The following is a 25,551-nucleotide window of genomic DNA, read 5'->3' on the forward strand; positions in this document are numbered from 1 at the left end:
TTGTTAGTTGCAGGTGAAGATTGAAGTTTGTTCCTTGTTGGAACATGGAGATCGTTCCTTGTTGGAACATTGTTTACTTGTTGGGATATCACAATATCTCTTATTTAATTAATGCATCTATATACTTGGTAAAGGGTGGAAGGCTCGGCCTTATGCCTGGTGTTTTGTTCCACTCTTGCCGCCCTAGTTTCCGTCATATCGGTGTTATGTTCCCGGATTTTGCGTTCCTTACGCGGTTGGGTTATAATGGGAACCCCTTGACAGTTCGCCTTGAATAAAACTCCTCCAGCAAGGCCCAACATTGGTTTTACCATTTGCCACCTTGCCTTTTCTTTCCCTTGAGTCGGCCGGCTCAAGGGTCATCTTTATGAAACCCCCGGGCCAGTGCTCCTCTGAGTGTTGGTCCAACCCAGAGCACCGTGCAGGGCCATCCCTTGGCAACTTGGGTTACGTCGGCTCCTGTACGCTTAGCTTATCCGGTGTGCCCTGAGAACGAGATATGTGCAGCTCCTATCGGGATTTGTCGGCACAGCGGGTGGTCTTGCTGGACTTGTTTTACCATTGTCGAGGATGTCTTGTAACCGGGATTCCGAGTCTGATCGGGTCTTCCCACTAGAAGGAATATCCTTCGTTGACCGTGAGAGCTTGTGATGGGCTAAGTTGGGACACCCCGCAGGGATTGAACTTTCGAAAGCTGTGCCCGCGGTTATGGGCAGATGAGAATTTGTTAATGTCCGGTTGTAGAAAACCTGAATTTGACCTTAATTAAAATACATCAACCGTGTGTGTAACCGTGATGGTCTCTTTCCGACGGAGTCCGGGAAGTGAACACGGTGTTGGAGTTATGTTTGACGTAGGTTGTTCTAGGATCACTTCTTGATCATAGTTTTATCGACCGTGCCTTGCCTTCTCTTCTCGCTCTCATTTGCGTATGTTAGCCACCATATATGCTAGTCGCTTGCTGCAGCTCCACCTCATACCTTTACCTTACCCATAAGCTTAAATAGTCTTGATCGCGAGGGTGTGAGATTGCTGAGTCCTTGTGACTCACAGATACTTCCAAAACCAGTTTGCAGGTGCCGATGTTACCGAGCAGATGACGCAACCAAGCTCAAGGAGGAGCTCGATGAAGATCTTGTCCTTTGTGTTGTTTCGTTTTAGTTGATCAGTAGTGGAGCCCAGTTGGGGTCGATCGGGGACCTTGTCGCATTTGGGGTTCTTCTTTTATTTTGGTTCCATAGTCGGACCTTGATTGTATCTGGATGATGTAATGCTTTATTCATGTAATTATGTGAAGTGGCGATTGTAAGCCAACTATGTACCTTTTTCCTTTATGTATTACATGGGTTATGTGAAGATTACCTCACTTGCGACATTGCTTTCAATGCGGTTATGCCTCTAAGTCGTGCTTCAACACGTGGGAGATATAGCCGCATCAAGGGCGTGACACTTGGACCCTACGTCAAGACACAAAAGAGGAGGCCGCGAGGTAGGGGGCGCGCCCTCCACCCTCGTGGGCCCCCTGTTGCTCCACCGACGTACTCCTTCCTTCTATATATACCTACGTACCCCCAAACGATCAGATACGGAGCCAAAAACCTAATTCCACCGCCACAACTTTCTGTATCCACGAGATCCCATCTTGGAGCCTGTTCCGGAGCTCCGCCGGAGGGGGCACCGATCACGGAGGGCTTCTACATCAACACCATAGCCCCTCCGATGAAGTGTGAGTAGTTTACCTCAGACCTACGGGTCCATAGTTATTAGCTAGATGGCTTCTTCTCTCTTTTTGGATATCAGTACAATGTTCTCCCCCTTTCTTGTGGAGAACTATTCGATGTAATCTTCTTTTTGCGGTGTGTTTGTTGAGACCGATGAATTGTGGGTTTATGATCAAGTCTATCTATGAACAATATTTGAATCTTCTCTGAATTCTTTTATGCATGATTGGTTATCTTTGCAAGTCTCTTCGAATTATCAGTTTGGTTTGGCCTACTAGATTGATTTTTCTTGCAATGAAAGAAGTGCTTAGCTTTGGGTTCAATCTTGCGGTGTCCTTTCCCAGTGACAGTAGGGGCAGCAAGGCACGTATTGTATTGTTGCCATCGAGGATAACAAGATGGGGTTTTCATCATATTGCATGAGTTTATCTCTATACATCATGTCATCTTGCTTAAGGCATTACTCTGTTTTTAACTTAACACTCTAGATGCATGCTGGATAGCGGTCGATGAGTGAAGTAATAGTAGTAGATGCAGGCAGGAGTCGGTCTACTTGTCTCGGTCGTGATGCCTATATACATGATCATACCTAGATATTCTCATAACTATGCTCAATTCTGTCAATTGTTCAATAGTAATTTGTTCACCCACCGTAGAATACCTATGCTCTCGAGAGAAGCCACTAGTGAAACCTATGGCACCCGGATCTATCTTTATCATATTAATCTCCTACTACTTAGTTATTTCTTTGCTTCTTTACTTTGGCTTTATTTTACATTGCATCTTTATTATAAAAATACCAAAAAATATATTTTATCATATCTATCAGATCTCACTCTCGTAAGTGGCCATGTTGGGATTGACAGCCCCTTATCGCGTTGGTTGCGAGGATTTATTTGTTTTGTGCAGGTACGAGGGACTCGCGCGTAGCCTCCTACTGGATTGATACCTTGGTTCTCAAAAACTGAGGGAAATACTTACGCTACTTTGCTGCATCATCCCTTCCTTTTCGGGAAAAACCAACGCAGTGTTCAAGAGGTAGCAGCTGCCAGGTGGGGACACGACAGACGACGAGGAGACGCGCGGCATGTCCGCGCCTACGCATTCCAGGCGCAATTTTGGGCCAGAAATGGGTCGGGGCGGACGCCGGGCGGACACGATTTGAGTTTTGATCGGCGCGTTGAATCGTCATTTTTGTCCGTGCCGACCCAAACCGACACGGTCACTTTCGCCTAATTAAAGTTGCTCTCAATGACCGGGCTGTCTGCCCCGGACGTTTGAGGCGGGTCCGGGCGTCCGGCCGTAGATGATTTGAGCAGGCTAGCTCCTTGCATTGGACAGACAGAAAGGCAGGGGTGGGAGGTTAGCGAGGCGACGTGTGACTCGTGGGCGATGGAGCCAACCATGGAAGGAACACAGCCAATGCGCAGGCCCCCATCCCGCTGCAGCGCGACGCACGATTCGCACGTGCCACTCTCTGCTGCGCCCTGTCCGCTCTGCTCCCCGCACCACCACCACCACCACTCCACAGTCCACACTCCACGCTGCCACTGCACGCCCACCACCCCCACCCCTCCCACGACCACGCCCCTGTGCCGGCCCGGCCGTGCTCACCGCTCCCCTCCCCTGCCCTCTCCTCGCCGCATCCCTCGGTGCCGCGCCGCCCACCCATCCTCGGGGTCGGGGCCATGGACGGCGACGCGTGGCCCGCGCGGTGGCCGCCTCCGCGCCCGTCCGCCGCGCCGGCGCCGGCGCCGACGACGCTGCCGAGCCAGGTACGCACGCATTCGGGCGGGCGGGGGTTTCCCGGGGCATGAGAACGCGCGTGACAGTGGTTTACGAGCGACATACGCTCTTCATTTGGGGTTGCTCTTCTTTGGGGACGATCTGCTCTGCTCCCCCCCTCACTGTTCCAGTTCCAAGGTAGAAGAAGAGGTCCTCACATCGCCTTGCCTCTCTTCTGCTGCAGCAGGCGGACCCGCGCCACCGCCTCCGCCCCTTCGCCGCCGCCCCGCAGCCGCCGGAACCCCTCACCGACGGCCGGCCCGCGGGAACGCCGGCCGGATTGGATTTGGGGCCGAGCCCCGCGCCGGTGCCCGACCGGTTTGCGCCCAACACCGCCGCGGCAGTGCCGGGCCAATCGCCGCCGGGGCCCGCGGCAGTGCCGGGCCAATCGCTGCCGAGCCCCGCGGCAGCTCCGGACCGGTTGCTGCCCAACCCTACCCCGTGGAGCCAGCCCGCGGGAACGCCGGGCGGATTGGGGCCGAGCCCCGCGCCAGTGCCCGACCGGTTCGCGCTCAACACCACCGCGGCAAGGCCGGGCCACGCGGCAGTTCCGGACCGATTCGCCTTGCACACCCCGGCAATGCCGGACCGGCTGTTGCCGACACCGACCCCGTGGAGTCAGCCCGCGAGATCCGGGCGGAGCAGCAACCCCCTGCTCGCTCAAGCTCCCGGGACTTACTACAGCTACCCCCATTTGAGCCGTGCGCCGGACCTCAAGTCCCCGCTCCACACCCCCAGCGCCAGCAATGCCAACAATGCTGCTGCGGGTGCCATCGATCTTGCTCGCGCTTATACTCCGCTCGGCGGCGCGCTGCCAAAGTACCCGAGGCACGGGCTGTCGGCCGGCAGCGGCCCTGAGCAGTCTTCCTTGGGGGCATTGTTCCTCAACAAGAGCTCCTCTAATGTGCAAGTTAATTTGCCGGGGGAAAGTTCGACTTCGACCATCGATGGTATGCTTCTGAACTCTCAGTTAGCAGTGAGACTGAATGCAGCAGTGACCTGATGGGCACACTTAATGGTTTGGTGTATGTAATGAGCCTCAGCGTTTGTCATGCAGGGATGCCACACGGCGCCGTGCAGTTCCAGGATTCGAGTGCGGCGCAAATGATGCAGAAGCTGGCATCCAAACCGGCCCCTCGCCATCAGCCCACGCCTCTCACGGATCGTATCCGCGTCTCCTGTCTGAACGTCGGTGGGTTCACCTTGCAACATGATCTGCAACCTAGTTTGACTACCGGTTTGTCGTGGGGGAGGTAGTCATTGAATGGCTAGATCATTGTTACAGTAAGCATTTTTTTTTACCCCTTGTATCTGGTATGGCCTTGACTGGAAACCTGGCCACTGAACTACGTACGATGAGCAGTGCTTGATCATAGCATCTCTGCTCGTAGCTTGTGCAGCAAGTGATCATGACATTACTGCATTGCGTCAAAAAGTTTAAAAGCTGTCTCTTGATGACTGAATAAAGGTTTCCAAATCATCTAGGATTAAATATGACTCTCAATTAGCAAATCTTTATTTATGTCCCCACATCGGCATTTGGTTAGTATTAATTTGGTGCAAATGAGAAAACTGGGATTGATTATTAGTTGGATTGTTAACTTTTTTCAATCTCTTGATCCTGCTGCCTAAAACTATTATGATCACTAAATGTATATTTTTCTTTCAGTAAAGTTCTTCTATTGGCATTTGAACAGGTGGAGAGCTCTTCGTGGGTGATGCTGGGCTTTTTGGAGTTCTTTGCTCATGTCATCAGCTGAGGATGTCTGTAGCTAAGTTTTGTGAGGTACTACAGGACTGTTGCCCTAACTTGTTGTATTTTATTATGCACATACTCGACTTCACAGAAATATTCCTGTCGATAAAAGTTTTAACTTGCATACATTTGTTGATGTAGCATGCAGGAGGGCCTGCAGAAAAAGCTGGTGAAATTGTCCTCATGGAGAATGGCATGAGTATTGCACATTGGTTCAAATACTGCGTAGGGGTAAGTTTTAGATGATTACATCTAATTGTGCCTCAATCTATTATATTTTACTTGGTAACTAATTCCATTTCGGACACCATGAATTAGCTGTATAACTTCTGACTTACGATGTATCACATGTGGTGTGATTCTATGTCTGACTGTGAGAGGAATTAAATCGAACATGCACTTGGCATGATGATACTTTGATGTGAATTGCAAAATGGTTAGTCAGAGATGATGCATTCTAGCAGCAAGAAATAAGTGTTACTTTTATATATTCCTCACATTTGCAGTCCAACATGTCCTGATAGTTATGCGAAGCCTTTACTTCAAATGTGTGTTAACTGTTTTCCACTTCTCTTTTCATGTAGGTTGGATCATATGTTACTGACAGTAATTGTGACCGGCCAGAATGGGCGTGTATAGATCCTTCTCCAGAAGGATACAGGCTGAAAAGTCTCCTTGTGAGAAACACTAGTATGGAAAAAGTGGGGTTATTCAATGGATATGGAAAAGGTACAGGACCTATAAACGGAACAGTTTATTCAAATGATCTACGAAAAAGCACAGGACCTATAAGTGGAACAGTTTATTCCAATGATCTGCACAATGAGGGTAGAGGGCACACTACCATTGAAAAGCTAGGGAATAAGAGAGATGAAACATATTACAGGAGTGCTGATGTACACACATCCTTTGCCAGGAACTTTGCTTTACTGCAGAATTCTGAAACAAATCTAGGGCTTGCTAAAAACCATACTTTTAATGCAGTGCACCTAAACCAAATTAGCAGGCCAAGTGGAAGCCCATATATTACAGCAAGCACGAGTGCACATCACAATGGGAATCATTCGTCACATAATTATGCAGATCTTTTGGAGAATAACTTTGGTGCCTCGTTTCGTAATCCAGCTCCAAGATCTCCAGTAGTTTTTAGCAATGATACTAGGGCAGGCAGATATAATTTTCCCAACAAAATACTCCAAGATAGTTTGAGCAGTGCTTCGAACACCGAATTGAAGCTTGGGCAATCCTCTTATCATCAATCTCTGACTGCCCTATTTCCATCGGCCCAGTCAACATTAATTGATTTTCAGAGACCTCAGTCACATCTGCCATCAGTAACTCAAAGTGAGTTTGTTATTATGCTCTTCTTTCATTATTTTTGCTGTCAATTGCCATTCAAGTTACAAAGTACCTGCAATAACTACTGATCAGGCATCTGCAATTTTGTGTATACTTAGCTATGCCAAGACTTCGTTTTAGTGGTACTGAAGTGCGTAAATGGTAGAAGCAATAATAAAATTAGTTGATGAACGACAAAAGTAATTTGCTATGATTTAGAACACCACAGCAGAAACATCAAGTTTGATCCTTGTATGTGCACTGCCTGTGAGAGCATCCCCCTTACCCCACCTGTATATCTAAATAATATCATTACTCTTTGGTGCAGATCATTGTCCAAGGCAAACAGTCAAGGTCAGCAAAAATATGGGGGAACATAATGAACCACCAGTTGGTAGAGGAACTAGCGAACAATCTAATGGAGTTGCTAATGCTATCAACCGTTCTGAAGGTGGCAAGGTTACAGATGCAGCAGCCAAGAATTCGTTTATCTCAATATTTCTTTCGCATCTTGAGAGGAATAGTGAAGCCATCGATGATATTCTCAAAAGTAGCGAGCATAGCCTTCCTAAGGGTCTGGATGGTGCATATAGTTCCTATCATTCAAAAATTGCAAGTAGTCAAGTTGAGCCAAGGGCTAATGATAATCGTTCTAAGTTGGCCTCTACCAGCATTCATACTGAAAGGATATCAGATGACAGGGCTCTTTCAGTGGCACTCAGTGGATCTTCAAAAGTTGTACCACTTGCAAATAGTCAGAACTCTTTAATCCATAGTGACTGCCGGTCGCATTTGCTGCCTAGGCAACCTAATGCTGGAAGCTCCAAAGTTTGTGATGGTGCATATAGTTCCTATCATTCAAAAAGTGCAAATAGACAAGTTGAGCCAAGGGCCAGTGATAATCATTCTAATTTGGTCTCTACCAGTATTCATACGAAAAGGATATCAGATGGCATTGCTCTTTCAGTGGCACCCAGCGGATATGCTTCAAAAGTTGTACCTCTTGCAAATAGTCATGAGCCCTTAATCCATAGTGACTGCCAGTCGCATTTGCTGCATAGCCAACCTAATGCTGGAAGCTCCAAAATTTGTGCAGGAGTTCCATGTCCTGCAAATTGCAGGACCGGCAATCATGCAAGCGATATATCCCATCAGGCTCCCTGTATATGTGATAAAACGGTGAGTTGATCTTGCACTTGCACACATTGACATATCATAAGTAAGAGATAACTGCCAGCACCACAATCAAGCACCAGCATGATTGTTTTATGTTTCAATTTTTTTGATGCTCCAACCATTTTATGCAGGCCAATGGACACAATACTTTTGAGTGTGTAGACGACTCATGCACACACAGAAGTTCGAGAGTTGCCAAAATCATCTGCCATTGTCGAAATTCCTGCTCTTCATCTAGGGAGTTTCTACCTAGTTTTGGCCAACATGATCAATCAATGTTAGAAAAATCAATACATCGATGCTGTTACAGAGTTCAGGAAGATGTTTCTAGACTTGGTTCTAGAGCTGGTCACTTGTGCCGAACTCAATTCTCGAATGACGGTGCTCCAATCCATAAACTAGGTGGGTTCTGTGTTAGACAACTATCTTATTGATTTTTTCTTCTCTTGAATGATGGCTTGTCTTACTCCAGTGGCATACTTTCTTATTTTTTCAGGGTTGCATGAGCTTTGCACCTGCTCCACTTTCATACCAAGGCCATCGCTGTGTTCTGGAGATTATATCTTGCAGCCTTCTTGCCATGTGTGCTCTCCTGATGGGTTTCATTACAGAAGGTAACTTAATATTTCTATGCTTTTTGACGAGTTCTGGTTGTCGGCATTGCATTATGAACAATTTCTTTCTTCACTACATGTTATTGAAAAATATTTCAGCTCCATCGTTGTTGTAACACTCTATTTCATGCTCATGGTACCGGATATTTTTCTCTGAGCAAACTTGAAACTTGGATTAGGTATTAGCCTGATTAATCGCTTCATTGGTGGCATGCCCTTTCTCTGTCATGTGCCATATACTTATTTCATAACTATACAAAATGTGCTCTTGCAGCTACTACCTCTGTCCTGGTTTATTGGTCCCCATTGTATTTCGTGCTAAATTTTGACCATGGTTGAACTAACAAAATGTTCATGCATGTCACCAAAAATTATATCATTGAAAACTATGTTCAAATATGAATCCAACGATATAATTTTTGTTAACATGCATTAACATTTTGTTAGTTAAATCTTTGGTCAAAATTTGACACAAACTACAAAGGGGACCTATAAATCAGGACGGAGGTAGAATTTCCATGCTTGCTTTGACATTCTTTTTTTTTATTACAGTTCCATGGGACATGCAACCAACAGCTTGACCCAATGCCCTCTGCTTGATGCACCTAATAAGAAAGAACCAGGTCCATGTCGGGATGGCAGATGCTGCTGCTCTGTAGTCTCAAAATGTTTGACAGGTTGTGGCTTTTCAAAGCACTGCAATGACAGAATTGACCAAAGTGGTAGTAGTTTACAAAAGTGCAAGCATGATGTGCAACTGCCTACCAAATGCGTGGGAGAGAGTGAAAAGTTAAGATGCCAGTGCTCAAGCAGTGCACAAACACCTTTGTTGAAAGCTGTCTCTAATAAAATGACAAACCAGCTTTTCGCTCCTATATCAGAGAGACTGAAGAATGTATCAGAAGAATCAGTGGCCAATGCCAGCTCGTCTTATATAGCTGTAACGGAGAAAGATGGCTCCTGTAGAGGTTCTGGTGTATGTAAAGAGCGACTAAAGTCTGGTTTTTCTTCTGGATCCTCCAGTGCTGTGGTGACAAAGTTTCCAGCATCACCTGAATTTAACAATACATCCTCGTGTGCGGATAAATATGGTGTTGAACACAAAAAGCTCATGTTTGACGAAGGATCAAGAACTGAGAAATGTTTGTCGTCAAGCTATGATGTGCCTATCAGTACAGGATGTGAAAAGTCCCTAAATAGTTCCTCTACATTTCACTTGGACACATCTAAAGTGAAGAGAAAATATTATCAGATTTCTGACGGAATTACACTCAAAGATAAGGGCAAGCAACAACGTTCTGAAACACGAAGGAAATCAAGAAGATTGAAGTGCTCTGAGGAATATTTAGTATCAGATGATTGTACTAGGAAAATTACCTTGCAGTCATCCGAAAATGGAGACCCTCCTCGACCACAGAATGAGGCTAGTTCATATTCTTGCAGTGTGTCAAAAATTAAACGGAAGCATACTACCATGCAACGAAATAAGCCAGTGAAACGCTCTCACACCCATCAAGAGATTTTGAAAGGTGGTGAGCAGTCAGATGGTGAGGGCATTATGGTTGGAGAATTAAATTCCTCTGATGAGAAGAAGCAAGTAGAGGATATGAGCACTCTGGTTAGAACAAAACATCAACAGGAAGGGAGCCGAATGTCTGCTCGAAAACCGCCTAAATATGTTTCTATCAACTGCATTTTAAATGAACCTAAGAGTGAAAATGTTTGTAGTGAGGTTCCCCTTCTTGATTCTAGCTTAATTGCTACAGGGATAACAGATGATAATAGAAAAATTCCTAAAATTGCTCCACTTAGTCTGGTTCTTAAAAAGGCGAAGAGATGCAATGCTGTCAAAACCCCCTGCAACACAGAAAACATCCACTCTTGTGAGGAAAAGAGTGCAGTTCGTCCTGTAGGTAAATATTCGTTTGGTAATCAAAATTACAGTTCAAAAGCTGAAGATGGAATTCAGAGTTCCAAAAAGAGTAGATATTCACCTAATGCCTTGAGGTTGAGACCAAACATTGAGTGTGACTGCAAAAGACCCTGCATCGGTATATTTCTGGAAATATCCCAATTAGTAGTAAGGTAGTGATTTCTTCATAAAATCGGAAATATGAAAACACCTTTCATTTCAGATCTTGGGGAAGGTGAGCCTATTGGCCCAACAGATGTGGAGACAAGCCAACTTTCAGTGCAAACATCAAGAAAGGGTAAAACTTCGTTATAATATTGATGGCATTTGCTTTTTTTAGTACATACTGGAAAATGTGATGATATAATGCAAGATATTAATTACTATAAACATGAGCAACGTCTCAGTTTCTTAAGTTCCACATGGGATGCTAAATGAATCTTGTTTTACTAACATATTGGACCAACTATTTGCAGGATTTAGGAATCGAAGATCAAGTGTATCTGTTGATAGGATTAAGAAGTGTGAAGAATCTGCAAATAGATCAGCACGTGGTCCTTGTGGCGATAAACAAAATGTGGTTCAAGCCTGCGAAGTGAATGTTGGAAGGTTGTAGTTCCACTAGATGTGGTTTTTAGATTTTCACAAAAGATGGCTGATACCATATGTTATTAATGTGTCAAGGTATGCTGCTTTACTGGCTGATCTAACAAAGTTCTGCACAGGTACAAAGAAAGGCTTGGCTTAGCTGACTCATGTTGTGTTTGTCGAATTCCATACCTGGAGCCTTGCAATCAGTTGATGGAGTGCAGCAAGTGCTTTGTCAAAGTCAGTCATTCTATTTCTTACCTGTACCTAGTACTACTGCATATTTACATAGGTGCTATGCATCTTATGTAGGCGCACCAAGCTTGCTATGGTGTTCTAAAAGTTCCAAGAGGCCAATGGTTCTGTAGACCCTGCAAGACCAAGGCCAATGCCCAGGACACTGTAAGCGAATTCATTCTTAAATTTTTTTAGCTGTCTATTTAGTATATCCATGCCTTATGTTATCTGTACAAGCATCGTTGTGGTAGTTTACATTCCTAAGTGTTGTGAATTCTCGTATATGCAAATTACAGGTGGGGCTTTGCTAGTTCATCTTCTCATCACTAATTAAGCACTTTAGGTTATTTATTGATTACTACCTAATGATGTTAAATCATCGCTTGTTAGAAGTGGTCTTATCTAATCTGATCGTCCTTATGCAATGTAACCATGAACAGCTGATTTAGATTGTCAAGGATGATGTACATATTTTGGGAGGTTAGGGTGGCCTTTCTTGCACTAAAAGGATCATACAATATGGAGCATCTAGACAGTAGAAATCTGAGGTCTATTAGTAAGCCCCATTTTGTTTGCACATGCCTTCTGAGTTCGATTGCATCAGAAAGAGGAACTCTATTATGCATGGATGCCATACCTAAGGATATTTGTCATTCCGCCACTAAAGGCATCTACATTACATCAGTTATCCACTTGTGGTTCTGCTAAGGGGTAAGCAAGCCTTACTGGTCTAATATCTGGAACTGACTACATTAACATAAACCATCAGATGATAATCCTTGCAATTATGTGCTAGTAGTATGTTACTGGAAACGACATGTAGCTGCTGTACCTCCTATAGAACTATCTGTTCATGGTGGTGTTTAATGACCTTAATTTCCTCCATGTTAAATCTGTTGAGTATTGTTGTGATTATTTCTGTGGCATAAGAAGTGCTGCTTACTGGTCTCCATTGTGTTTTTTTTCTTTCAGGTTTGCGTTTTATGTGGCTATGGAGGTGGAGCCATGACAAGGGCATTGAACGCTCAAAAAATCCTGACAAGTTTGCGAAAAGGTCTGAGAGTTACATCACGAGCAGATAAACATGTCAAACACGATCCATCTTATGCGTCAAGATCAACGAGTTTGGAAAACGTATCTAGAGTAGATAAACAGAGGTCAGTAGACAATGCACATGAGGAGAACACCGTCAGCAGCTCATGGACTGCGAACCACAATTCAAGTCTACTCGTTCCACAAACGTCGCGGTGGGTCCATGTGGTCTGTGGTCTGTGGACACCCGGTACAAAATGCCCAAATCCCACCACAATGAGCGCCTTCGATCTATCTGGTGCTTTGCCTGCCAAAAGTGATTATGTGAGTTCTCTGCTTTAAGTTATCAGACACACAATAGTACCTCTCATGACAAATTTTGTAGCCTCCGATGTACTTTTTTCTTGCCCTGATCGTTTGCATTTTCCTTTGTCATCAGGCATGTTCGATGTGTGACAGAGCTGGGGGTTCATTCATGATGTGCCGAGATGTGAATTGCTCGGTGACCTTCCATGCTTGGTGTGCCCACCAGAGGGTAAGCTTTTTTTGTTAAGGGCAGCCACACCACATGTTCTCAACAGATCGACTTGTTGCATCCATGCTCATCTAACCTTCATGCATATTCTTATCATGTTTCTTTTTCTTTATCGAAAAAAATCAAATCTTTTATTGAGGGAAAAAAACTAACTTTTTAAATATGGATGAAAAAGAGAACTAATTTCTTGGGCGTCAAAATCCAGAGAAACACAGTCGTATAATATAGACTGAGGAGTACTGCTTCATTTTTGCATGGTTGCGTATGTTAATGTTGCTACCCGGAAATAGGTATCCAGATCATGACTGTCATACTTGATTATAGCTTGAAGGTTGAATGTTTGGCAGGTCATCTAGAAAAGATTTTGAGATATCCTTTCAGCTGTATTTTAATCGAAGCCACAAAGTTTCAGTTTTTATTTATTTTATTTGCTATGTTTTCGATCATGGGTGCAATGTCCCTGGGAGTAGAAATACCACTCTCTGGAAAAGTAGTGGCTACACCCAAGTTCATTGCACCCATGATGAACAGTAAAATCAAAACAAATAGCAAAAAAAAAATCTGAAACTTCGTGGCATTGATTATGAACAAATGTTTTAGGTGCTTGCAAACTTTGGTGGCCAAATAACATCAAATGATCTCCATACAAACGAAATACAAATCCTGCTCAAACAGTGCACATATGTTTGAGCACATTTTTTTACAGAGCTCCTCGGATGTCATTTGTCCACCAAATTTTGCAAGCACCTAAAACATTTGGTCATAATTGAAGCCACAAAGTTTCAGATTTTTTTTATTTGCTATGTTTTTGATCGTGGGTGCAATGTCCCTGGGAGTCCACTCTCTCAAAGGAAAAAGCTAACTATAATCCCATAGTTTTTTGTGGCTTAAGGAACGCTTGAGAAGCAATGAATGTTGATTGCACTCTGGCTTCATAGTTTTTTGTGGCACTAGACTGAGGAAACGTTAATGTTAAATGTTGCTTCAGTGGATGTGTTATTTTCTTTGTTATTCCTAGCAATGGCCTGATGGATTAGTTATGTCAAATTATGCACCAGTGAAGATGTTCTGGATATAGGCTTCTGTGAATTCTTCTTCGCTTAGTAAATTGGAATGCACAATACCCACTTCTCATCATGTTATGCATACACTGAATGTCTATAATATGTTTTTTTAGGGAACTATAATATGTGAACTTGTCAAGCTTATTTGTAAACTTACTGTACTAGTGATAGTTTTCCAGTCTAAGAAGGGATGTTTTGCACTAGATAATTTTCCATGCAGCGTTTCTTAAATAAAATGATATGAGTCAGGTTCTGTGTCATTTTCTTTTCTTTCTCATGTACCTCTGTTTCATTTTTATGTTCGCGAAAATTGCAGTTGGCTCCTTTTTTTGTGCGGGCACATGTGATGCTGATTGCACAAAAGATAAACCTAATGCATGGAGATGTAGTGATTTGATAGACAAGTCAATAGACAGATGACATTATGATGATCACATTTTTACCATTGCCTTGGTGGATTGTACTTTTTAAAGTTGATTGTTGCTTGTGGTATCTCAACAGGGTCTGTTGCAAAGTGATCCAGAAGGCGAGCATAATGAATATATTGGTTTTTATGGGAGATGCCTGAATCATGCTACTAACCGTGTTAATCCTGAGAAATGCTTGAGAAGCAATGAATGGACATGTGCACGCACAGAGGTAATTTGGTTGAACTTTATTGCCTGAAAATCAGAATCCATATAACTAATTTTACTCCTGTGGAACAGGGTTTTAAAGGACGAAAGGGTGAAGGCTGTTCTGGTTCTAATCACAAGAAACCTCAAGTGAAGAGTAGTGAGTGCAGTGTTTCCCAAGAACAGATAAATGCTTGGCTACGGATAAACGGATCAAAGCCTTGCATAAGAAGACAGGTAGCTCCTTCAAGTAATCTTGTACTGCATTGTAGCTGATTATCTTCAATACTGCATATTGTCGCGTATGCTATGGAGAGACGTCAAAGTTTGCTGCATATTACAGTGTCAGCTGGTATGACAAATCAGTTTACTGATTTACGTATGTCTTTGTCTCCATTTATAATCAGTCCAAAGGATGGAAGCATTTGGTTGTGTATAAATCTGGCATACATGGACTTGGCCTCTACACATCAGAGTTTATACCGCGTGGCTCCATGGTAATTCTGTCACTATTATCTTTTGTTTTCCCTTTCGATGTGAAATATTCAGATTTAACAGTTTAGCAAATAAAGGCATTTCATAGATCTGCCTCTAAATATCTCAGGTTATAGAGTATGTTGGTGAAATTGTTGGGCAGCGCGTTGCCGACAAAAGAGAGATCGAGTACCACTCTGGGAAACGGCAACAGTACAAGAGCGTCTGTTATTTCTTCAAGATTGACAAGGAGCATATTATCGACGCCACCCGCAAGGGTGGGATTGCAAGATTCATCAACCACTCATGCATGGTAGTAAGCTTTGCCTGTCCATGTATCCTGATCCAGTTACAGCGAGTATTCCTGACACATGCTTCTTTTGATGTTTTGTCGGACCAGCCAAACTGCGTCGCAAAAATAATCTCTGTCAAGAACGAGAAGAAGGTACACACCTTTGTCACATGTACTCCCTCTGTCCCAAAATGTTAGATCATTTTTCATACTATCATAGTATAAAAAATGATCTTATATTTCGGGACCGGGGGGGGGGGGGGGGGTTATTTAATTTCCTTACAAAGGCAACCCTTTTCCAATGTTGATCTTAGACCAAAGCTCCTGCTCATTCTAGGATGGATTATTACACATTCTTGTGGGCACCAACTATTATGAGCTGAAATGACCATTTTGACCATACAGGTAGTGTTCTTCTCGGAGCGCCACATAGATCCAGGGGAGGAAATCACATATGATTATCACTTCAACCAAGAGGATGAAGGCGAAAGAATCCCTTGCTTCTGTAGATCATTTAGCTGCAGGCGGTATCTCAACTAGTTAGTTGGCTGACGTGCGTCTGTGCCGTCTATTTAGTTTAGTGCATATAAAGGACTCGGGCTTGTAATTTGAACATGCGATTCATTATTTAGGGAGCTTTTATTCCACGAGAACATGTAATTCTGTGCCGTCTATTTCAGTGTATGTAAAAGACTTGGGACTTGTATTCTGAACATGTGATTCATGATTTAGGGAACCTCTGCTCCACGAGAATTGTACTAGAAAATATTACTCCCTCTGTTTCTAAATATAAGAAGTTTTGGCAGCTCGATTTAAACTGCCAAAACGTCTTACAATTAGAAACAGAGGTAGTATTAGTTAAACTGTTTCCATAGTTTTGGGCACAATTGTTGCATTCTAGTGATCCTGAAACTGTTTTGAGCGCCAAATGATTGACCATCAATTATGCTTTTAACCAAATACAATTTGTTACATCTTGAAAGCAAATATAAGAATCTAGAGCCGAAGCTACAGCTAATGCAGGTGTATTATATGTAACTAATGCAGGGTGTATGCAGGCTGTTAGTTTCAAAATTGTTCTTGTATTATGGGACGGGGGGAGTAGTTCAGAAGGCCGAGTTACATGCACCCTGCATTAGTTGCAGCTTTGGCTCTAGAACGGGTTGCTGTCATCTGTCAAAACTCTCTTGAACTTTTTCTTCCTTGCGTCTGGCTGAGGCTGGGAGAAGGCGCTGATATGATGTTCAGTCTGAAATGCGCAAGTCTTGTTTGGTTATCTTTTATATACTCTGGGAGGAAGGATGTCTTGAGGTTAGACCTATCCGCTATAAGCTTTGCTGAGACAGCCTCGATGCGTTGACCCATGCAAAGCCAAGAACACTATTTTTTTGTTAGCAGAACACTCTTTTCTTAACTCGTGATCTTGAAACAAGAGGTAAAAACCACCTTCCAAGAAGAGTTTTTGAGACTAATGAGAAGCCGAGCTCCTTCTCCGCCTTCGCTGCCAGAACCTCCACACCTTGTGTCCCACTTGGATGAATGAACTAGGCATATTTGAGGAATTCACATTGGCTTGGTGGAATACCCTACGTTTGGACGTCCAAGCGACATTCCGAAGGTTTACGCTCACGCCCTCGATTTTAACCAAAATTGCTTCCCAATGACTCACTAGTAATTTATAATTTATAGTTTTTTCTTGGAAAATGTACGACTTTAGTTCATTTAGTCTTTTTCTGAGAAGTTCATTTAGCTGTTTATTTTTGAGGGGCAAGAAGTTCATTTATCAAAAAAAAAAAAGATGACTCATGGACAGGAAAAACAAATAGACCATACTGCATTTTTTTGAGGGGTTATAGACCATATTGCATGGGCTAGGCAAAAATGCTGCTGGGTACGGCTAGCTTGGGCCTCAAACCCAAACATACATACCCTCGCCACTTGGGCCTTGGCTCTCTTCCCTCGCTAGCAGTACATCTTTTTCTCCAAGTCAGGAGGAGGTCCGTGCGGTGCGGGAGAGCGGCACGGCGGCGGAGAAACCTCGGCGACCCGAAATCCTAACCATTTCCCTCCCGTCATCGCAGGTTGGCTCCAGTTCGGCGTGGTGAATCTGCAGCGGCGGTCAGATCAAGGAAAGGTAACGGAAATACCATCCATGTGTTGTGATTTTCTGCGACCAGATCCGCCCCTGCTCCGGGCGCACGCACACAACCTGTTCGACGCATTGCTCGTTTCAGCATGAAGTCGTTTCACCACACGCTGCTCTTTTAGTCTGATGACTTGTTTGTTCCTTAGACGATGCCGTGATCGCCAACAAATTCAGTGCATCTTTGCGTAGCATATAGTAACCTACTCTGTTTCTTTGAAGCAAAATTTCACGCTTCATAGTTATTCAAGGAACTCGGTTTCTCCCAGATTAGGTGGTGCCACAATGTTTCCTCTCTTTCAAAGAAAATTCCGCAGTTCACGGTTGTTGGAGGAACTCTGTTGCTCCTGCGCTACACTAGCTAGTAAAACATCATCCATATGCTCTGCTCTGCTCTTTTCCCCAGATGTTCGGTTCAGATGATTCATTTCTCTCGCATTGCCTGTTTATTGTATTGCTCCTGTGGGCATTTGTTATGGACTTAGAGTACTGATTGTCAGTAGCCAGCCTTTGCTATTGCATAGAAACTCACACTTGTAAGTGATATGGCAGGATGGGTCGGAAAGCTGGGTTGTACATAAACCCAAAGAAGTTTGGCGGCATCGTTAAGCCTTGCATGATGGAGATGACGGCCTTCCTCAACTGCCTCGCCTTGAACAAGCAGATCGATGAAAAGTGCACGAGGCAGAAGGAGCTCTTGATCACCTGTACCCAGGCTCAGGTTATGATTCACTCTTCTAGTTCTCTGAATGTTCTTGCTTTCACTTCAAAGCATTAAGCCATCCATTCTAACGTTTTTCCTAATGTTACTTGTGGCTTGATTGCAGAAGGGGAGGCCGAAGAACGCGGCCAAGACCATCAATTACCATCTTCAGAGGCTCGGGCGCGACAAGTTCCACTAGTTTCGGTGGAACCGAGACCATCGTTATCCTTTCTATCTCTTATGTCCGGACAGCAATAATCTTCCAAGTAGCTTTGCTGAATGAGCAGTAGACTTTAGACAATGGTTTAGTTTGAATCAATTTTGGATGTCAGACTTGTAAGGCATCAGCATAATATGGATACCGATTTCTCCTCCTGATATGATACGCACTTTGCTGCTGCTTCCTTTTTTGTTTTGTTTTTGAGACAAGAATGTGCACGAAACGGATTGATTGATTACATAACTTGGCTGGAGTATCAGGATCTCTACTAGCAAGGTACTATTGATTCGCCCAATTGCAATGATGGTGTTTGCAAGTCAGAAGAGCCGCTGATCTACAGTACTTTCCGCTGAAACTATTATTAGTTCGTGCTCAACACCGGAATGCCTGAATTCTCATCAATACAAACTTCAACCAGATACAGCTTGTCACATCTTAATACACAACACAAATTAGCCCAGGTCCAATATAACAATTGAACCATCGCAAGTACTACAACACATATTAGCAAGAAGATACAAGACACGCTGCTTTTCTCACGCAACAGGCTGATCAGTTGTAGCTTTGGCTCCAGAATGGGTTGCTGTTCTTCTTCTCATCATAGAAAGGGTTGGTGAAATGTTCACTGTCAAGGCTCTCTTGAACTTTCTTCCCCTTGGCATCTGACAGGGGCTAGGAGAAGGCCCTGGGGTTGAAGTCGTCCTCCTCGAAAGCAGCTCCCCAGCCTTCGCCGCCACCAGCGATGTCCTCCTCCCTCCGCTTCTTCATCTCCTCGACGCGCCCCTTGAACTCCTCCTGCGCGGTGTTGATCATGCCATCCCTGTGCTGGTGACACCATGCGCTGCAAAAACCAGTACCGTCATGTAAGAATCACAGAAAACGCGGTGTTCAGTCTAAATGAGGAATGCTTGTTTGATTGTTTTGAGGTCAGACTTGTCCAGTGGGAGCTTTGTTGAGATGGCCTCAATCTGCTGATCCCTTCGAAGACAAAGAACACTCCCTTTTTAGCAGCTCAAACGAGAGATACAATTACCTAGCAAGAACAAGAAAAGTTTTCGAGGTTTACGAGAAGTTGAGGTTCCGATTTGTCGATGATATAGCTCGGCCTGAATCCTTGAGAGCTCCTTCTTTGTTTCCTCCACCAAAACCTTCAGCAGAAAGCTCAAATGCAGAGGCTCAAACTTCAATTCAGTTCTGTAGTCAATTTCATCCATTCTAATGATCTTCAGGGTGATAGTGATCGACACAGAATGATTAACTAAATATTTGCCCATCAATACAAATTTTAACCGAATACAGTTTTTCATCCATTCTAATGATCTTCAGGGTGATAGTGATCGACACAGAATGATTAACTAAATATTTGCCCATCAATACAAATTTTAACCGAATACAGTTTTTCATCCATTCTAATGATCTTCAGGGTGATAGTGATCGACACAGAATGATTAACTAAATATTTGCCCATCAATACAAATTTTAACCGAATACAGTTTTTCATCCATTCTAATGATCTTCAGGGTGATAGTGATCGACACAGAATGATTAACTAAATATTTGCCCATCAATACAAATTTTAACCGAATACAGTTTTTCATCCATTCTAATGATCTTCAGGGTGATAGTGATCGACACAGAATGATTAACTAAATATTTGCCCATCAATACAAATTTTAACCGAATACAGTTTTTCATCCATTCTAATGATCTTCAGGGTGATAGTGATCGACACAGAATGATTAACTAAATATTTGCCCATCAATACAAATTTTAACCGAATACAGTTTTTCATCCATTCTAATGATCTTCAGGGTGATAGTGATCGACACAGAATGATTAACTAAATATTTGCCCATCAATACAAATTTTAACCGAATACAGTTTTTCATCCATTCTAATGATCTTCAGGGTGATAGTGATCGACACAGAATGATTAACTAAATATTTGCCCATCAATACAAATTTTAACCGAATACAGTTTTTCATCCATTCTAATGATCTTCAGGGTGATAGTGATCGACACAGAATGATTAACTAAATATTTGCCCATCAATACAAATTTTAACCGAATACAGTTTTTCACATCTTAAAACACAACACGAAACAGCCCAGGTCCAATATAACAATTGAACCATCGTAAGTACAACACATATTAGCAAGAGGATACAAAGACAGTGCTTTCTCACACGAAAGACCCAGCTACATACACTCTGCATCAGTTGTAGCTTTGGCTCCAGAATGGGTTGCTGTTCTTCTTCTCATCATAGAAAGGGTTGGTGAAATGCTCACTGTCAAGGCTCTCTTGGACTTTCTTCCCCTTGGCATCTGAGAAGGCCCTGGGGTTGAAGTTGTCCTCATCAAAAGCAGCCGCCCAGCCCTCGTCACCGCCGGCGATGTCCTCCTCCCCCCTCTGCTTCTCCATCTCCTCGACGTGCCCCTTGAACTCCTTTTGCGCGGCGTTGATCACGCCTTCCCCGTTCTGGTCACACCATGCCCTGCAAAAACCAGTAATGCCAATAAGAATCGCGAAAAAATGTTCAATCTGAATGGGGAATGGTTGCTTGATTGTTGAGGAATGATGAGGAATGCTTGTTTGAGTGTTTTTATGTACTTTGGGAAGAATGTCTTGAGGTCAGACTTGTCTAGTGGGAGCTTTGTTGAGATGGCCTCAATCTGTTGATCCCTGCGCAAAGCCAAGAACACTCGTTTTAGCACATCAAACCAGTGTTGCAATTAGAACAAGAAGAGTTTTCGAGATTTACGAGAAGTTGAGGTTCCGATTCGTCGATGATAGCTCGGCCTGAATCCTTGAGAGCTCCTTCTTTGTCTCCTCCACCAAAACCTTCAGTACAAGGTTCAAATACAGAGGCTCAAAATTCAATTTTGTACTGGCAATCACAAATGATGTTGATTTGCTCAATGGCAATGCTGTTGTCTGCATATTGCTATACACAAATTCAGAATGGCCAAGGATTTGCAGTACCTTATCATTCGCCAAATCGGAAGCAGAGACATCGCCGGCGGCAGCAGCTGCAGCAGCATGAAGCTTCTTCTTGGCCCTCTTGGCATCCGGGGCGGGGCTCGCCTCAAGGCGGCACTCACTGTATGAAGATCGCGGCGGGGCGGAGTCGCCGCCGGCAGGGGCATCCTCATTGCCACCGGCGCCTGACTTCTTCCACTTCTTGAGCCCATTGAACCCCCAAGAGCTCTTCTTCTTGCCTTTCTCATCGGCGGATCCCTCCACCGCCGCCGCAGGCTCCTTGTTCTCGCCGCAGCCGCTGCCGTGGAACATGGCCGTCAGGTGCCTCCTCTTCCCCTTGTCGGCCTTCCCGGCGGGCGTCGCCTCTGACGGCGGGATCTCGGCCATGAGGACTGAAGCGTGGTTGTTCTGGTCCACCTGGGCCAGCGGCGGCCGCTCCTGCTCCTTCTTGCCTCGGCTCTTCCATGGCGAGATGAAGGCCTTGTGCTTGGGCTTCTCGGCGGAGGGCGGCGGCGGTGGGTCCTGGAGGTCGATCTCCGACCATTCTTCCGCGGAGGACCTGGTCGCCGGCACGCCGCCGGCATCGTCCGCGTCGGGGCAGTCGACGACGACGCCGAGCGCGGCGAGGCGCTGCACGAGGGACCTCTTGGCGGCGTTGTACTCGGCCGGCGAGACGCACTTGGCGCGGAGCAGCTCCTGCGCTCCCAAGAACGAACGGAGCAAAGATCAGTACAAATTTCTTAGCCAAGAATCGCGGCTCGATAATGGGAGCGGGGAAGCGAAGGATGACGGGGAGGGGGAGAGGCGGTGGGCACCTGGAGGAAGAGGAGCTTGTCGCGGAGGATGGGCGGGTGGTCGGCGGGGCCCTGCGGCGGCGCGGAGAGGGCGGCGAGGAGGGATGCGCGGAAGGCGTGGACGTCGGCGGCGGGGACGATGCCCTCGCGGTGGAGCGCGGAGAGGTGTAGGATGCGGTGGAAGGAGTCCTGCTGCCACTTGAGCGCGTCGGCGTGGCGGCGCGCGGCGGCCTGGTCGGCGGTGAGGCGCTTGCCGGGGCGGCTGAAGATGGACTTGCAGACGGACGCGATGGTCTCCTGCAGGCCCGAGTAGTACGTGGGCGTGTACGTGTACCCCATCGCCGCGGCGCAGAGCGAAGGAGCTCGCTCGGTTGGTTGCTTGCCGCGCCGGCGAGCTGTGGTGTGGCGTCGGGGGCGTGAGCAGGGGAGCGTGCTCGCGAGGGAGAGAGATCGGAGGTGAAGAGGGAGGCGGAGGATGTGGTGAGGGAGGGAGGGGGGACGGGGGATTTTGTTTGGGCGTTGGCCGCATCCCCAACGGTTGGGGGGGACGGAGGAACTAGCCGTTGAGACGGATCGGCTGAATCTGGCTGCCTGTGGTGCCCACACACACCAAGAGAAATGCTTTGAAATGCCGATTGACACTGATGTCATACTCTACTTGCCAAGTTTCTTGTGTTTACTAACTGGGATGTTAAGTGTTTTTTGTCAATCCGATGATATATGCCACTACGCGTTTTGTGTATGTAAAAAGCGGATTTGCTATTTCTCATGTGCTTGAAATTCTTTTTCGCGTCAGTCACTTTTCTCCTCCTTCCTTCCCTGTTGGCCGGACCTCGCCGGAAGAGTCAGCCCCACCCCACCATCTATCTTAGGGTGAAGTAATAGCCGCATTATCTATCTTAGGGGTGAGGGGTGCATCGGATCGTCGGAGTTCTCCATTGGTGCAGCGGGGCTTAGAGGGATGGACGGGCGGCGGCCGACAATGACGGTGAGGGGAGGTCGAGGGGAGGGCGGGGCGGCGCGCAGTAGCGCTGGCCGACCGGGGGGGGGGAGGGGGATGGGGCGGGGTAGGCTAGGGGATCGGGAGGAGGAAAAAGGAGGGGGGGGGGTTGAAGATGAGCAGTTCCAGATCTATTTTGAACGGTTGGATGAAAATCAGACGACACATAAGAAGTGACTGATAAATCATTTTTTCAGTTACCTGATAAATAGGCATTCACTGTAAAAAAGGTCATTGCAAAAAAGCTTACGGAAAATGCCACTATGATGTCTACTACACAACCTTCTTCTTGTAGACGTTGTTGGGCCTTCAAGTACAGAGGTTTGTAGGTCAGTAGCAAATTTCCTTCAAGTGGATGACCTAAGGTTTATCAATCCGTGGGAGGTGTAGGATGAAGATGGTCTCTCTCAAGCAACCCTGCAACCAAATAACAAAGAGTCTCTTGTGTCCTCAACACACCCAATACAATGGTAAATTGCATAGGTGCACTAGTTCAGCGAATAGATGGTGATACAAGTGCAATATGGATGATAGATATAGGTTTTTGTAATCTGAAAATATAAAAACAGCAAGGTAGCAAGTGATAAAAGTGAGCACAAACGGTAGTGCAATGCTAGGAAACAAGGCCTAGGGTTCATACTTTCACCGGTGCAAATTCTCTCAAAAATAATAACATAATTGGATCATATAACTATCCCTTAACATGCAACAAAGAGTCACTCCAAAGTCACTAATAGCGCAGAACAAACGAAGAAATTATTGTAGGGTATGAAACCACCTCAAAGTTATTCTTTCTGATCGATCTATTCAAGAGTCCCTAGTAAAATAACACGAAGTTATTCTTTCCGTTCAATCTATCCTAGAGTTCGTACTAGAATAACACCTTAAGACACAAATCAACCAAAACCCTAATGTCGCATAGATACTCCAACGTCACCTCAAGTATCCGTGGGTATGATTATATGATATGCATCACACAATCTCAGATTCATCTATTCAACCAACACAAAGAACTTCAAAGTGTGCCCCAAAGTTTCTATCGGAGAGTTAAGACAAAAACGTATGCCAACCCATATGCATAAGTTCACGAGGTCACGGAACTCGCAAGTTGATCACCAAAACATACATCAAGTGGATCACGTGATATCCCATTGTCACCACAGATAAGCACATGCAAGACATACATCAAGTGTTCTCAAATCCTTAAAGACTCAATCCGATAAGATAACTTCAAAGGGAAAACTCAATCCATTAGAAGAGAGTAGAGGGGGAGAAACATCATAAGATCCAACTATAATAGTAAAGCTCGATACATCAAGATCGTGCCAAATCAAGAACACGAGAGAGAGAGAGGTCAAACACAACTACTGGTACATACCCTTAGCCCCGAGGGTGAACTACTCCCTCCTCGTCATGGAGAGCGTCGGGATGATGAAGATGGCCACTGGAGAGGGATTCCCCCCTCCGGCAGGGTGTCGGAACGGGTCTAGATTGGTTTTCGGTGGTTACAGAGGCTTGCGGTGGCGGAACTCCCGATCTAGATTTCTTTCTGAAAGTTTGGGGTTATATAAGAGGTGTTGGAGTCGGGAACAAGTCAGGGGGTCCCCGAGGCGGCCACGAGGTAGGGGGGCGCGCCCAAGGGGGCAGGGCGCGCCCCCACCCTCATGGTGGCCTCGGGACTCTTCTGGCCCATCTCTGGTACTCCGTGGGCTTCTTCTGGTCCAAAAATGATCTCCGTGAAATTTCAGGTCAATTGGACTCCGTTTGATTTTCCTTTTCCGTGATACTCAAAAACAAGGGAAAAAACAGAAACTGGCACTGGGCTCTAGGTTAATAGGTTAGTCCCAAAAATCATATAAAATAGCATATAAATGCATATAAAACATCCAAGGTTGATAATATAATAGCATGGAACAATCAAAAATTATAGATACGTTGGAGACGTATCACACTACAAACACTTATACTTCGATTAATCCCACTATGGCGGTGGCATATATCATTTTAGTAGTTTTTACAGTATAATGTTCCGAATAGATGAAGTTGATGGTGACACATCAAAATTAAACCATTTTTCTTTGTGGGCAGTCGTTCGGCTTCTTCAACATAGGAACATCAGTGATGGACCATCAGGTGAAGACGAAAGTATTTTCTAGACTCATCAATTGTAACTGTCAAAGACAATGACTTGTGGGGAGTGTTTATAGCGTCCATACCACACTCATGACAGTGACAGAAAGGAATTCTAATGATAACAAGCTTTTGGTACAAATGCTCCATGAAACAAATACCAAGTGGCTTGTGAAGTTTCTAGTAACCTTTTATGTCATGTTGCTATTTGAGACGTCCATTACATTGATATAATTCTATACTCTACTTCTGTTGTTTCTAATAACCTTTATGTCATGTTTGTTATTTGATAACCAATAAGTGCTATTACCTTTGTCTTGGTGGTGGTTCATTTGGCTTCTTGTGTTGAAATATATTGTCCGCCCTTAGCTACCAATTTCAGACTTTTGGGTGAACGATGGTCTTATTGCTAAGGTCATCGTGTGATCGGCAAAATTACACTC

The 25,551-nt window shown here is 44.9% G+C and overlaps 3 protein-coding genes across 4 annotated transcripts; 2 read left to right on the forward strand and 1 right to left on the reverse strand.

The window, feature by feature from the left end:
- The first annotated feature begins 3,103 nt into the window (after positions 1-3,103).
- LOC125510385 lies at positions 3,104-15,885 on the forward strand. 2 transcript variants are annotated; one of them, XM_048675544.1, is made up of 22 exons: positions 3,104-3,496; positions 3,691-4,456; positions 4,564-4,698; positions 5,204-5,292; positions 5,404-5,493; positions 5,847-6,606; positions 6,929-7,779; positions 7,908-8,178; positions 8,273-8,390; positions 8,943-10,441; positions 10,526-10,600; positions 10,779-10,911; positions 11,028-11,130; positions 11,203-11,292; positions 12,100-12,483; positions 12,599-12,694; positions 14,260-14,397; positions 14,466-14,609; positions 14,780-14,869; positions 14,977-15,159; positions 15,247-15,291; positions 15,544-15,885. In XM_048675544.1, exons 1-22 carry the CDS (start codon positions 3,410-3,412, stop codon positions 15,676-15,678), a joined length of 6,282 nt encoding a protein of 2,093 aa, XP_048531501.1. In that variant the 5' UTR covers positions 3,104-3,409; the 3' UTR covers positions 15,679-15,885. The 2 variants fall into 2 exon arrangements, with proteins under 2 accessions (XP_048531501.1, XP_048531500.1); XM_048675543.1 differs by having other exon boundaries at positions 3,272-3,496; positions 3,694-4,456.
- A 1,302-nt stretch (positions 15,886-17,187) lies between these two features.
- LOC125510387 lies at positions 17,188-18,394 on the forward strand. The gene is made up of 3 exons (XM_048675546.1): positions 17,188-17,272; positions 17,834-18,002; positions 18,109-18,394. Exons 2-3 carry the CDS (start codon positions 17,835-17,837, stop codon positions 18,181-18,183), a joined length of 243 nt encoding a protein of 80 aa, XP_048531503.1. The 5' UTR covers positions 17,188-17,272; position 17,834; the 3' UTR covers positions 18,184-18,394.
- A 1,820-nt stretch (positions 18,395-20,214) lies between these two features.
- LOC125510386 lies at positions 20,215-22,476 on the reverse strand. The gene is made up of 5 exons (XM_048675545.1): positions 22,000-22,476; positions 21,188-21,880; positions 20,967-21,046; positions 20,816-20,887; positions 20,215-20,699 (listed from the first exon to the last, which is right to left on the reverse strand). Exons 1-5 carry the CDS (start codon positions 22,315-22,317, stop codon positions 20,420-20,422), a joined length of 1,443 nt encoding a protein of 480 aa, XP_048531502.1. The 5' UTR covers positions 22,318-22,476; the 3' UTR covers positions 20,215-20,419.
- Between the last annotated feature and the right edge of the window lie 3,075 nt (positions 22,477-25,551).

Source organism: Triticum urartu, chromosome 5 (genome assembly GCF_003073215.2).
Source record: "Triticum urartu cultivar G1812 chromosome 5, Tu2.1, whole genome shotgun sequence".
In the NCBI taxonomy this organism is placed as follows: domain Eukaryota; kingdom Viridiplantae; phylum Streptophyta; class Magnoliopsida; order Poales; family Poaceae; genus Triticum; species Triticum urartu.